Raw genomic sequence first — 14,211 nt, forward strand, 5'->3', positions numbered from 1 at the left:
TATAAAAAAAAAATCTAAAAAACTCCAAAAGACCACACATAGAAAACTGGGTTTGCATAGTGAATAACAATACAATATTTCTTAATTCTTTAAAGCCTTTATCGGTAGAGAATTAAAAATGTAGAGAGGGAAAAACTCAACTGAGCTAATAGTAAATGTTTAAAGATCAGTGCAGTAACAGCAGCCACCACCAGAGGGCAGTGAAGTGTAGCCATCTCTAGGTAAAACATTGAATTCAGCTTTGACAGCGCACGGGAGAAATACGGGATCCAATCTCTCTCTCTCTCTCTAGTGTCTCCTGCCTCGCTCTACCTACCACGGCTCCATCAGCTCTGACTCCACAGCGAGCGAGCAGCTCAGAAGCTGCAGATGTCCGAGACTCTCAGTCAGTCTTCCTACCTGTCTCCATCCTGTCCACCTGTCTGTCTTTCAACAGCAACAGTATGAAGAAACAACAAAGACTTTGGTTTCTGTTCTGGGTAAGACATCTTATATGAAACACCTTTTTTTTACAGGCCTAAAGTTTAATATATTTAAATTCAAAGGAACGAGCTCAGGTCCATAGTTTTTAATCATGTGAGCACCTCGGATGATTCTCTGGATGCTTTTTCCTTTTTTATTTGTGGTGTAATTTTGGTCATTGAACACGTGTCGTGTTGTTTCCAGGTGTCTGTTTGTGGTGTTGGTCTGGTGTTTTGCTGGCACGATTTGGACAACAGCGAGTACGACTGTTGGCCTCTGGACAGGCCCAACGAGTACAACATGATCGACTGTGGAGGTGAGAAAACAGACGGCAGTTACAATACAATCATTAACCGTAGGTCTTGAAGAGAGATTTTGGTTGGTCTCGAGATTAAATAACAAGTATTACAGCTCCCCAGTGAAGGCTGAAATTATTTATTTTAAAGATTGCAGTCTAAAATCTCTGTCTGTCTATTATCCTGTGGCTCTTGTCCAGGTCTGGAGATGGCTTGGGTTCTTCGTCCTCCAGAGTTGATAAAGAGTGGTGAGGTATTCAGTGTCATATACTCGGTGACCGCCCAGGACTCTTTCTACCACTGGGCCGTCCAAAACCGCGTCTTCACTCAAAGGTAAACTGGTTAAACTGGGTATAAAGCAGAATAATTTTAGACTGAACAAAATAAACTAGATAAACTGGTCTGCTTTGTCTGTGTGTTCAGTGACATAGAAGACGCTGAATCAGCTCGGAGGTTCTGTGAACATCACGAATGTCCGGCCAACTGGAAAGATGCAAATGGCGAGAACTGCTGCATTCACCACGCTAACATCCACTCCTGCCCGCTGGGATACATGGTGCACTGCTTCTTCTTGTCTTCATCACTCCTCTCTGTAACACAATCCACAGAGAACTCCAAATTCTAGTTGCAAAACGTAGTTTGGCAAATTTTGTCACCAATCCTCACACAATAGCGTACTATGGAGATACAGGTTAATCCCAAGGTTGGTCAGCTCCAAAACTTAAACTGTTTACACAGTTTAACTCAAAATTGGGACCATAATTTACTAAATTATGCTGATTTCAGTTAAACTTTAAACTCGCAACAGAGGCCATAAATAAACCAGACTAGTGTTTAATGAGGTCACAGATTACATAAGCAGTGGGATCATTTTCTATTAGACTTCTTGACATATTCACTTATTTTCTACCCAAAGTAGTCACCCCTTAGTGGTGAGAAACTGCAGGTCTAAGACACCTTAGGATCCGTTTACTTTTCCCAGATCTACTTTCTAGATGTAGTCCATCTATGTAATGTCTGACAGATAAGTAAACAGATAAAAAGCTCTCTCATAAAAATAAAGTTTTCTGTTTTTTCCTCACTAACAGACAACAGAGAGCATTTGTGGCCCCTGGATTCCTGATGATGGAAAAATCTTCACACATACCGTCTCGACCTCTGGGAAGATGACCCAGACCAACTGGACCGCGAAGGTAACACACATGCCAGTTTATCTTAATAAGTCCATATCTCACATAGTTCCTCTTCAAAAATAAATATAACTCCACCACTGATTAAATGGATTTAGGTCAATTAATTCAGAGAATAAGAGTAGAGCCACATTGGAAGGAGCCAGTTCACCCAGTTGATGCCCCCTGGATGCCTCGTAGGCGAGGTATTCCAGTTATGTCCTATCAGGAGGAGGCACCAGGGCAGATCCAGGATTTGCTCAAGAGATTATATCTCACAAATGGCTTGGGAACAACTCGGTGTCCCCTCTGGATAAACTAGAGGAGGTGGTGAAGGAAACCTGGGCTTTTCTGCTCAGACTGCTGCCCCCACAACCCTAACCTGGATAATCGGTAGAAAATGGCTGGATGGAAGTGTAATAGTGAACATTAAGCCTAAATAATTGTTTAAAATAGTTTACATTAATCCATACACAACACACGATTGGGCATATCCAGCAATGAGGTCACTGAGGTCTTCAAAAGTACAGCAGTTTCTCAATGAAACAAAAACTTAAAATAGGAAAACTAACATTTTAGGAACATACTAATACACTTACTGGACCTACAGGTCATCTCATTGGTTGCATTTAGCAATTTAGGTTGATGCATAACTCAGCAGGAATGATAACTGTCTGGTTTAAGCACAAAGAGTGAATCACTGGATCACTAGAGCCAGAGCCATTGAAAAATTAACCTTTTCCCTCGTGCTGTCATTTCAAGTGAATGAATAATTCTGTATTTTGCTATTCTTTTTTATTCCATTGTTTTATACAGACAGTGTTCTTCTTCCTTAATTCTAGTATTTACACCCTACATTGTTTCTGCAAAAGAGGAAGCTGTCCAAAAAGCATCTTTTACAGTTTTCAAAATTTCTGGTTTGACTGTTATTTCAAGTCTAGGACCTAGTCTCTTCAGAAATGAAGCCTTTTGTACTGGTTACTGGTTACCAAGTTTCTTTAAATACAGAACATTAAGCAGAGATGTAACATATGCTTCTGTACAGATAAACCTATTTCATTCAAAGTAGGGCAATACTACAATATTATAATCTGTCCCAATGACAAAATAATATAATTGCATGCAGATGCTACACTCAGTTACTATTAAATACTCACATTCTGATTCTTTGCTGATGTTTTGTCTACAGCCAGTTAATCTAACATGTTGATTTGTAGGTGGTTCTGTTTCATCCTGGCTTAAACTCACTCATCGCTCACATTCGGGTCGGTACCATGCAGGTTGCCCTGGAGGCCAAAACCACCGTGTTGCCTGCTGTGGGTATGTTTTTCCCCTCTCAAAATCCTGACTTGACTATAAGAAGTGCAACAAGGAGTGCACAAAAGCTTCTGTATTAGATCATATTGTCATTGTTATGTGAACATTTTCTGGCCACTGATGACAGAGATTATACTGATAACCCAGCAGCAAAGATGTCATAAGGTTCCAGCAGTCAGTCAACCCCAAACATAGTGTTGCCATAAAAAAGTAAATAAGTCACAATTTCATCTTTAAATTTCACCCTTGAAGTCTGTGGTGATGGTGTCTGTGAGGAGGCGGAGTTTTGTTCCACCTGTCCAGCTGACTGTGGTGAATGCCCTATGTCCCCTTCCACGAAGATTGCCATCGGTCTGCCACTCAGTCTGCTCTGCCTCTCCTTCATAATGACTGCTGTGGTAAGGACTCACACAACAACACACATATGCTCAAAAAAAGTCTGCCAGTTAAAAATAAATAAATAAATCTGTCTCTTGTAGTGGCTAAGGTACCAGAAACAGAAATTGTTGTGGGACGAAAGCTGGATCATCGACTTCTCTACAATAAAACAAGGTCCTTTTAACAGTCTACATAAAACTCTGAGAGTAGCTTAGTAAGTACTGAAAGGCTCTGAGTGTATGCTGGAATTGCCTAAAAGCTGCACAAGAGAGATATTACTGCAAAAAGAGTATGAACCAGATCTAAAACATTACAGTGCAGAGCAGGACACAAAGCACCACAAAAAAACTTAATTAACAGCACTGATTTAGAATGATTTGAAATGGACCCACATCTGTAAATTTGTATACATTTTATGTACATGAAGGAAATCTAAAACTTAACTCTGTTTTTCTCTGCAGATCAAGAGGGGCACATGACCATGGGCAGCATAATGAGTGTACCAGTGGGGAACAATGACAGTCATACTAGCTGTGTATCAGCGCTAAGCACCTGTACAGGACAACTGGGAACCCGAAAAACAATGTTCACCTGCACTGGCATATAGTACGCCTACCTATGTAACCACTAGGGGTGCAACGATACACAAAATTCACGGTTCGGTTTGATACTTTGGTGTCACGGTTCGATATTTTTTCGATACAAAAAAATGTTCATGCCTTTTTAATTTGTCATTTAATAAAATTATAAATATATATTTTACCTCAAAAGTACCGTTTTTAAATTTAATGTTGCTGAAACAACAAAATAATAAAAATAAATAAATCTGTCTGATCAAGAAATCACTCATCTTTGGAAAAGAGAGTTTATTACAGAGAAATGGCTCTTTCCAAAATAAAAGCTATACTATACGCTTCTTCTGGGCTATATTCTCAGCAGCATATTAAACATATCAGGTCCCCATGAGGAGAATCATGTGCTAACGGCTGTCTAAATGACTCGGGTAAAGTTTGTAGCATGCGTGCTTGTTGTTTTTTTTTGTCTGCTTCCACTTGTCTTTGCACTAGGATGATGTCGGCGTAAATGTGCAGTCATATTCGTTGTGTTCCCACCAGTGCTGTCAGCTTTAAACTCGTTAAAATGACATTAACGCCACAGCACGGCAAATCTCCGTTAACAAGTTACCACGGATCGCCCCGTGTGTGGGGCTGGACGGCGTCAACACGTTAACAAGCTAAGTGCGCTAACACACTAGCTCCCACCAATTGAGCATTGCGTGGCACATCCGACATACTGTTTTACTTTTGTCCATCAGGGTCATGCTTCACATGAAAACCAAAATAGTTCCAAACGCCAGATCCGAATGAAGGTGGGGGAGGCTCAATTTCGGGTAGCGTTGAGGCAGTTGCTATGTTGCAACGAGGTTAGCTTCTGTCTCACTAGCTTGCGCTCCGCTCAGTGGATCTGCGCTCGATTAAATTTGATAAAACAAATTAAAACTTTTGTATTGTTCGATACATATGCGTACCGAACCGAAAGCACTGTATCGAACGGTTCAATACCGATACAAGTATTGTTGCACCCCTGATAACCGCCTGTCTGTCTTTATATAAAACTGTACTGTGCTATTTCGGATACTTTGATAGGCCACCAGGGCCAGTTTCAAGTATCTTTTCCTGATTCCCAGAGGTCAAGATTTTTGTTTGTCAAAGCCACAAGTTGTCCTTTGCCACTTCTGTGTCACACACTGGTTATAGCACCATCCATACCTATCGCCAATAGAAATGTCTCCAGCTTCCTGGTATATTATTTGGAAATGTATGTTAAAAGCCACTTTGTTTTCCAGTGATGGGCGCACCGTGGCTATCAAAAGGATTCACACAAAGACGTTCTCTCTGTCCAAAACCATCAGACAGGAAGTCAAGCAAGTCAGGTAAGATGCAAATACAAACCTATCCCCTTCATACTGCAAATACACAGCATGTTAGTCTGACTTTCTGTCTTTATGTTTGTCTCCAGGGAGCTTGATCACCCCAACCTGTGTAAGTTTATCGGTGGCTGTGTTGAGGTGCCAAATGTTGCCATAGTGACAGAGTACTGCCCAAAAGGAAGCCTTAACGATGTCCTTCTTAACGAGGAGATCCCACTTAACTGGGGATTCAGGTACTCAGATAATCACACAGACTCTTGCTTATGGTACAATGACATCTTGAGGTAATTAAGGCATAATGCGACTACACATAAAGTGTTTGTCTTTGTAAGTTAATTGGTCACACACATTTCCAATTCATTTGGGGTTCTCATAAGGTCTGTTTAGATGCATGACTGTTTGTGCCTGCCAGGTTTTCCTTCGCCACAGACATCGCCAGAGGGATGTCGTACCTGCACCAACATAAGATCTGTCACGGCCGACTGAATTCTCTAAACTGTGTCTTAGACGACCGCTGGGTCTGCAAAATAACAGGTGATCTGAGCGTGCAGAAAGAATGTTCCTAAAAGTATTAAAACTATACGTGTAAATAAAAAAAACCCAGTAAATACTTGTTAAACTTACCAGATATAAACTAGCTTTGAAAGTGAACGTTTGCTTTATTCCTAATTTAGTGAAGATCATTTTCTATAACTGAAATCTCTTTCTGAATTGTTCTAATCTCCGTTTTTTATTGTCATTTTAATTAAACCAAATTTTTGTCATCCTAAAATAGATCTGAAAAATAATCTAGAATGCAGCAAAATTTTTGATTATATATCTACAATTGTTTTTATTTACATATAATCTCCAATTAGATTACGGTCTGGGAACCTACCGCACGGGCGATGGGGCGGAGCCTCTTTCCACCTATCAGCAGAGGCTCTTGGAAGTGTACTTGCCGCCTGAGTTTCAGGACTCTAACACGGAGCCAACGCTGGCAGGAGATGTGTTCAGGTCACAGAGTTAACTTTAAATTTCCTTCACTTACTCACCTCAGTTCCCCGAAGACTTCCATCTGCCTCCCTCACCTTTACCCTAAACCAAAGCAAAACTGTAGTTTTAGCTCAGTCTCCACAATGTGATAAATAAATATAGATCAGTTGATACTCTCTGTATGTAAATTTCCCAGTTATTCCATCATCCTGCTGGAGATTGCAACTCGCAGTGATCCGGTCCCTGTAAGTCAGTCTGAGTGTCCTTTCCCTTCACTGTAACTGTGCTGCTTTCATGGTCTCCCTCAGTAAAATTCGTAAAATGCTTTGGTTTACAGGCAGAGGAGTCAAACCTCGAGTGTTCCTGGTGTCCTCCTCTTCCTGAATTGATCTCCAGTAAAGCTGACAACACCTGCCCCTGTCCCGCTGACTATGTAGAGGTATGTCATTCCCTTTAAACTGACTGTTATGAAATGGTTGAAAGCAGGCTGTATGAAATGTGCTATCATTAATAAAATAAATAAAAATTTATAGTGTTCGTATGCTAGGTTGTTATAAGCATACTTTTGTAGGAAAAAATGTGTTCATTTATATACTCAGAACTTAGTTATAGTTCTTTTAACACAAATTACTGCATCAATAATTACAGTATTCGTACCATGAAGGTGATCAGCTTGTGGCACCTCAGCTTCAACTTCCTCATCTTCCTTCTCTCAGCGAGCTGTAGAATCTGTCAGGTTGAGGTTAGGTGAGTTAGCTCCCCAAATAAGCATAGTCATAAAATGGTTAGCAAACTGTTTGGTAGTAGTTCTGGCACCACCAAACAATTTATTAACTACTTAGTAGTGGAAGTGTTAAGTCCTCTCGGAAGAGGGAATCTGCATGTACATAAATATCGTCACCAAACTGAAGCATGAAGAGTTCTAAAATCTCCTGGTAGAGGGCTGTGCTGACTTTGATAAAACACGTGGATGAACCACCACCAAGACCAGGAGATGATAAAGTACCCCAAATTATCACAGAATGCAGAAACGTCACATCAGACTTAAAACATCATGGATTCTGTGCCTCTACACTACTCCTTTATACTCTAAAACCTTGCTTTCCAAGTTAAACACTAAATTTACTTTCACCTGAAACGAGTGATTTGGACTTCTGAAGAACAGTCAAGGTAATGTTTTGACTGGGTGAAGGATGTCTGTAGCTGACAGCTGTCAGGTGTTCCTTGCATTTGTGGTCATGTATACTTGAACTAGTTGATGTTTTGTTTAAATTATGTTTTCTTCTTTGAATGATCCTCGATGACTGAATATTCCATCTCAGCTGTTCTGCTCTTTTGACCCACCTGTGTTTCCGTAGCTGATTCGGCGATGTCGCTCTCATAACCCTACCCACAGACCTACCTTTGAACAGATCAAGAAGTTTGTGCATCGAATTAACCCCATCAAAACCAGCCCAGTGGACATGATGATGAACCTGGTAAAAACAAACTCTGTCAATACAGTGGACAGTCCAATAATCATTATATGTTATTACTATAGTAACAAACTGTGCACTGTACCATGTTCTCATGTAATATCATATGTTAAATTACATCAATGCTATATACTGTATATGTAAAGCTTTTTTCTTTTGTCTCTGTTTCAGATGGAGAAATACAGCAAACATCTGGAGGTGTTGGTGGCTGAGCGGACTCAGGATCTGATGCATGAGAAACAGAAAACTGATAGGCTGCTATACAGTATGACCCACAAACACACACACATACTAATGTGTTACTAGGTTAGTAGGATGATTCTGTTTCACATTTATTACACACATTTTCATCCAGAAAACATTTATTTGTATGCAGATTATACAATTCTCTATATCTCTGACCAGTTAAAACTCGCCTTTTACTGACATTTGTATGTTTGTGGTTCAGGTATGCTTCCCAAACAGGTTGCTGATGACCTCCGTCAGGGAAAACCTTCCCAAGCTCAGAGCTATGTCAGTGCTACCGTCTTCTTCAGGTAAAGATAGACTAGAGTTGAAAACCTTGGGGTCTTTAGTCAGATGAGGCTAATAATGCTGGTTTGTAGCAACCACATGAGCTAAATAAATTTCTATGGATTCTATTATACTTTTCTATATTTTTACAGCCACCATAATAAAGGATGGTATGTGTGTGTTTGTGTAGTGATATAGTGGGCTTCACCCAGCTGTCCAGCAGCAGCACTCCTTACCAGGTCGTGGACTTCCTTAACAAGCTCTACACAACTTTCGATGACATCATTGACAATTACGATGTCTACAAGGTAGAAACCATCGGAGACGCATGTGAGTGACACACATGGTAATATATAGCTATATAAATATATAGCTCATCTCCGGGCAGCCTTTCCAAACAAGCCACACTTGTTTGGTCTTTTTTCTAATTGTACTGCCATGAACTAAAAGATTTAAAATGCTAACTGAAGCCGGTAGAGTCAAAGATGTAGCTCTTTCGGTTTTGTTAATTTCTCTCAAAACTGACCTTGGTCCGACCTCGTGGTTAATTTTCTGGGATGTTGCTCTCTTATGTTAGCAGCATCTGGCTCCGTCTTACCCACTTGCTCATAAATGGAAGCAATAAAGGTGTACTTGGTTTTTCACAAGACTCTATAGTGTCCTGTGAAATCTTTTTACTTGATTGTTGTTTTTTGTTTGTTTGTTTTTGTGTAGATATGGTGGTCTCTGGTGTTCCACAGGAGAACGGGATACTCCACGCCTCAGAGATCGCCAGCATGGCTCTGGATCTGGTGGGCGTCTGTCGCACCTTCAGGATCCCCCATAAACCCAACACTCAGCTGCAGATACGAGCTGGGATACACTCCGGTATACAAGCTACTAAGCCACTGTAATAAAAAATTTTTGTTAAATCATTTTTCCACCCGTGACTCTTCTGAGTCCTTTTAGGTCCAGTGGTGGCAGGGGTGGTTGGGACAAAGATGCCTCGTTACTGCCTGTTTGGAGATACAGTGAACACAGCATCGAGGATGGAGTCAACAAGCGTTGGTAAGACTGCAGGACCTAATAAGAGTATGACTAATTATTACTGGAACAAATGCTGGTTACTGGACACAGACTTAACTTTCTTCTTCTTGGGGTGAAACAAGCTGGTATGTTCCATTTTTGCAGCCCTGAAGATCCAGTGCAGCTCCAGTGTCTTTTACCTACTGGAAGAGATTGGTGGCTACGTGTTGGAGTGCAGAGGAACACTTCAGGTCAAGGTGAGCTGTACACTCCCATTGGAGTCCAGTTAAGGTAAAACTGGGAGCTGCCCAGTTAACACTCTGGACCTGATTAATTTCTTCAGGGTAAAGGTGACATGGTTACTTACTGGTTGGAAGGGAAGAAGACTTCTCTGGTCTCCAAGGACATCATTGCAGACCCAAAGACAGCCAAACTCATCACCACGGAGACAGAAGAGGAAGCAGAGAAGAAGCAAGAGCTGTATTCATCAATACCGGGGTATCTGAATGACGATCTTCTCCTGGACCCAGCCTGAACCGCAAACTGTGGATCTATCTTTTGTTGTGATGTCCTCACTGTTAGCCTAAGAAGAATACATTACTGTGTTGTGTGCTACATTTCACATGTATGGTCACCCGGTGGATCTCATTAATCCACCGAGGAATGTTCAACGAAACTGAAAAACAGAATAATCTTAGTCTAAATTTTGCCATTTGCTATGTTTTTCACTCCAGTCAAATCTTCGCCTGATAGTTTATGTTTTACTATATTCTATGCTGTTATTATGTTTTTGTGAAGAAGCACTTTCCCATTAGTCGACTATGAGGATGAAAAGTTTATGTATAGAATTTTAATGTGACACCAGGGATGCTTTTAGATGAAGACAGCACCTGGTCTGAACCAATGAGTTACTTTGTTTCTTCTTCGATGTTTTGTCTTAAATTTGTTTACAAGTGAAAGGCAGAATACTGCAGTTCAGAATACTGCAGGTATATTTTACTGCTATTAGTTTGTGTTGTTTGTTGGACTGTGCACAAAAACTCAAACTGACATTAATGCTGAATAAATACATCCTGTGTTCACGGGAAGTTTTGCTGAAGTTTCTGCATATTCTTTTAATACATTCAGTCCCTCTTGTGAGACTAGAGCAACCCTGTCATAATTTAAAGAACTGCTGGAGGAAGTTCTTGAACTCTTTTGTGTCTAGACTGCAGTTACTCGTTTTATGGACCTTTCTAGGTCACTGTTTAGCTTCAAATCACAGTCACACAGATTCAAACACAATCAAAGACAATCTGTAATCGACTCGCTGGGGCTTTCGCAATCATGGCACAAGGTTTTGCAAAACCAGCCCTTTTTGTAAAGTTCCATTCATGATCTCAAACACTGCATATGCTTCATGAAAAACAGGGACTCTGTGATTTCAAACCTGAAAAGCAGACATTTTGACTTCAAAGACTTTTGGTGGTACTTGCCAGTGTTTTCTTTAGCGCCTGTGGTTCATGAACATTTAACATGTGGCCATGTTGGTTTTATGTTTTGTCCCGTTTGCCTGTTTCAGTTTTATTTTTATGTTTTTAATCAAATCTTAGATTTTTTTTTCTCCTATTTTTTTCTGTAAAACACTTGGAATAATAGAAATATTATTAGAAACGAGACACAAAAGTCAGCCTACAAACATACTGGAGTGAACATAATTATAGTTTAGTTTTTAGTTTTTATAGCATTTGTGTAATATTTCAAAATAAAATAGGTCAACAGTTAAAATGGTGATATCCATGAAATACTCAACAATAAACCAACACAGAGGTTTTTCTCTAAAGGCATTAATAAAATCAAACCAATTATATTATTCCATCCATTTCTTTCTCCTCCCAGTTAGTTTCATACTCAGACACTTCACACCGGCTGGTTAATCAGCACCTTTTGTCACGAATGTTCTGTGTGAATATTCATGTCACGTTGTTGAGCAGATGGAAGACTTAAAGAGATGGAGGCGATGTGGTCTGTTTACTTTTTTGTGTCAAAGATGGCTGACATGACAACTGGCGGACATGAAGAAGAAGAGGCTCTGAGGGAGAATAGATGAGTTCCCAGTTCCAGACTCTCCTGTCTACAGACATAAAGTGACAAACTGCATTTTACTCACAGCTGTTGGGTTTTGTGGCTTTGTTCAGAAATAATTTTTATTTTGGCCAAAAATATAGGTGGAGAGTTAAGAAAAGTAGATTTTTAATATTTAGTAAGCAGAGATGGGCAGTAATGCGTTACTGTAATCCGATTACTTTTTTCAAGTAATGAGTAAAGTAAGGGATTACTATTGCAAAAACGGTAATTAGATTACCGTTACTTTCCCGTAGGAACGCTGCGTTACTGCGTTACTAAAACCGTGATTTTTTTGCGAGAATGTCTCATGACAGTGATGTAAGCGAGTGCGACGTTTATGGCAACAGCTGTGTGCAGATCAACAATGGATAATATATCGAGTGCGGAGAGAGTATGAGCGTGCAGCGTTTAAAGTGTGGAAGTACTGAAATTACTTTAAGTTTGATTCCATAAAAAGTGACAAAAACATTAGCGTCCGTTGTGCGTGGGAAGAAAAACTTCTTTTTACAGTGAAAAAAACCCCTAAACTTCCAAGCAAGCACCGAGTGCGCTACCATGTAATGGGAAACATTACCCTGCGGCTCACCTGCACCAGGGTAAACCTCCGCCTACCCTACTCCTGCTTTACAGGTGAAAATAGAGCAACAGGACCGCTGAGTCTTTGACTTTATTTATTGTCTGCTGTGTTTTACTTGCATCTATTTGAAAGACTGAGTGTAAACACAAAAAATATTTTATTTTATGTGCTGGAATGTGCAGAAAATAGGTTTAAATGTTAAACAAATTTCAACGTTGCATATAATTAAATTTTTGCTTGATGCATAAAGTTAAAAGATTAAAACTAATAAAACAAGTTTTAAAAAGAGACTTTTCCATTTGATTACATTTTGTATGATGGATTATGTAGAAACAGTAGAATTGGGCTGAAAGATCTATCGCTTTATCACCTCTTCAGGTTGTAAATCGTGTTTTTAAAAAGTAACTAAGTAATTAATTACTTTTGAAAATAAGTAATCAGTAAAGTAACGGGATTACTTTTTTGGGGAGGTAATCAGAAATTAGTTACTGATTACTTTTTTCAAGTAACTTGACCAACACTGTTAGTAAGTGCATTTGACCCTCCCAAGATTACCAAATTAATTACTTCATTAAACCTGGTCAATGATTGTACTTAATTACACTCTGTTTCATTATATAGCACCAAATCACAACAAGAGTCATCTCAAACCATCCTGTATTCTAAGGTAAGGACCCTACAATATGAGAGAAAACTCCAGCAATAAAACAATCTCCAATGATCAAGCACTTGGGAAGGAAAAACTCTCTTTTTGACAGGAAGAAACCTCCAGCAGAACCAGGCTCAGGGAGGCCATCTGCCTTAACTTGTTAGGGTTGAGGGGAGGAAGACAGGACAATAATTACACTGTGTAAGAGAGCCAGATTAATAATTACTGATGATTTAATGCAGAGAGGTGCATAAACAGAGTGAAAGCAGCCTAAGCCTATGCAGCATAAAAAAGGGAGGATTCAGGGTCACCTGATCCAACCTTAACTATACTGTTCCAAAAAAATATATGAACACTTTGAAAACATGTCACATCTCAATGGGGAAAAAATCTTTCTGCATCTCCATACTGATAAGGGTAACATGTTAGGAACACAAGGATGCCACATTGTTTGCTGGGAATTAAAATTCGTCACCTAGCCTGTAGAGCAGGGGTGCCCAATCCCAGTCCTCGAGAGCTACCGTCCTGCAGCTTTTAGACGCACCCTTCTTCTGACACACCTGAATCAACTGAATGGCTTGTTATCAGGCCTTTGCCAAACTTGATGGCATGCTGAAGAGGTAATCACACCATTTGATTCAGCTGTGTTGGAGTAGGGATGCATCTAAAAGCTGCAGGATAGTAGATCTCGAGGACTGGGATTGGGCACCCCTGCTGTAGAGGACAGTGCGTTCCTCCATGGATATGCCTCACCAGACCATCACTGACCCACCACCAAAACAGTCATGGTGATCAATTTCACGCACACCATAACATTCTCCACGGCCTCTCCAGACACTTTCACATCTGTCACATGTGTTCAGGATGAACCTGCTCTCTGTGAAAATCACAGTGCACCAGTGGTGGACGTGCCGATTCTGGTATTCTGTGGAAAATGCCAATCGGGTTCCAGGGTGTCAGGCAGGGAGTCCAGGAACCACTAGAGGATGTTGTGCTCTCAGGCAACACTCATGAAGTCTGTTTGTGATTGTTTGATCAGAGACATTCACACTAGCAGCCTGCTGGCAGTGTTCATCCTGCTACTTATAGCGGCTTACAAAAGTATTCGGCCCCCTTGAACTTTTCCACATTTTGTCACATTACAGCCACAAACATGAATCAATTTTATTGGAATTCCACGTGAAAGACCAACACAAAGTGGTGTACACGTGAGAAGTGGAACGAAAATCATACATGATTCCAAACATTTTTTACAAATAAATGACTGAAACGTGGGGTGTGCATAATTATTCAGCCCCCTTTGGTCTGAGTGCAGTCAGTTGCCCATAGACACTGCCTGATGAGTGCTAATGACTAAAT

At 40.2% G+C, this 14,211-nt stretch overlaps 1 protein-coding gene across 1 annotated transcript; it reads left to right on the plus strand.

The window, feature by feature from the left end:
* Positions 1 to 356: 356 nt before the first annotated feature.
* On the plus strand, positions 357 to 10,585 carry LOC147334428 (atrial natriuretic peptide receptor 1). The gene is made up of 23 exons (XM_086287333.1): positions 357 to 479; positions 667 to 778; positions 959 to 1,091; positions 1,182 to 1,314; positions 1,847 to 1,951; positions 3,145 to 3,247; positions 3,497 to 3,642; positions 3,724 to 3,796; positions 4,084 to 4,228; positions 5,469 to 5,555; positions 5,642 to 5,785; positions 5,965 to 6,086; positions 6,410 to 6,548; positions 6,724 to 6,772; positions 6,865 to 6,966; positions 7,886 to 8,005; positions 8,174 to 8,267; positions 8,451 to 8,538; positions 8,706 to 8,845; positions 9,230 to 9,382; positions 9,464 to 9,562; positions 9,686 to 9,777; positions 9,864 to 10,585. Exons 1-23 carry the CDS (start codon positions 444 to 446, stop codon positions 10,053 to 10,055), a joined length of 2,607 nt encoding a protein of 868 aa, XP_086143459.1. The 5' UTR covers positions 357 to 443; the 3' UTR covers positions 10,056 to 10,585.
* The last annotated feature ends 3,626 nt before the right edge of the window (positions 10,586 to 14,211 follow it).

This window comes from Aulonocara sp. 'chitande type north' Nkhata Bay, linkage group LG3 (genome assembly GCF_057382095.1).
Source record: "Aulonocara sp. 'chitande type north' Nkhata Bay isolate Kocher_YH1m ecotype deep benthic linkage group LG3, A_spYH_male_GT1.1, whole genome shotgun sequence".
Taxonomy (NCBI): Eukaryota; Metazoa; Chordata; class Actinopteri; order Cichliformes; family Cichlidae; genus Aulonocara; species Aulonocara sp. 'chitande type north' Nkhata Bay.

Excerpts from the sequence above, each read along its gene's own strand:
- LOC147334428 (XM_086287333.1), top strand. The coding sequence starts at position 444 with ATGAAGAAACAACAAAGACTTTGGTTTCTGTTCTGG. Across the intron at positions 6,087-6,409 it reads CTGGGTCTGCAAAATAACAG|ATTACGGTCTGGGAACCTAC; the intron begins GTGATCTGAGCG and ends ATCTCCAATTAG. Across the intron at positions 8,846-9,229 it reads AGAAACCATCGGAGACGCAT|ATATGGTGGTCTCTGGTGTT; the intron begins GTGAGTGACACA and ends GTTTTTGTGTAG.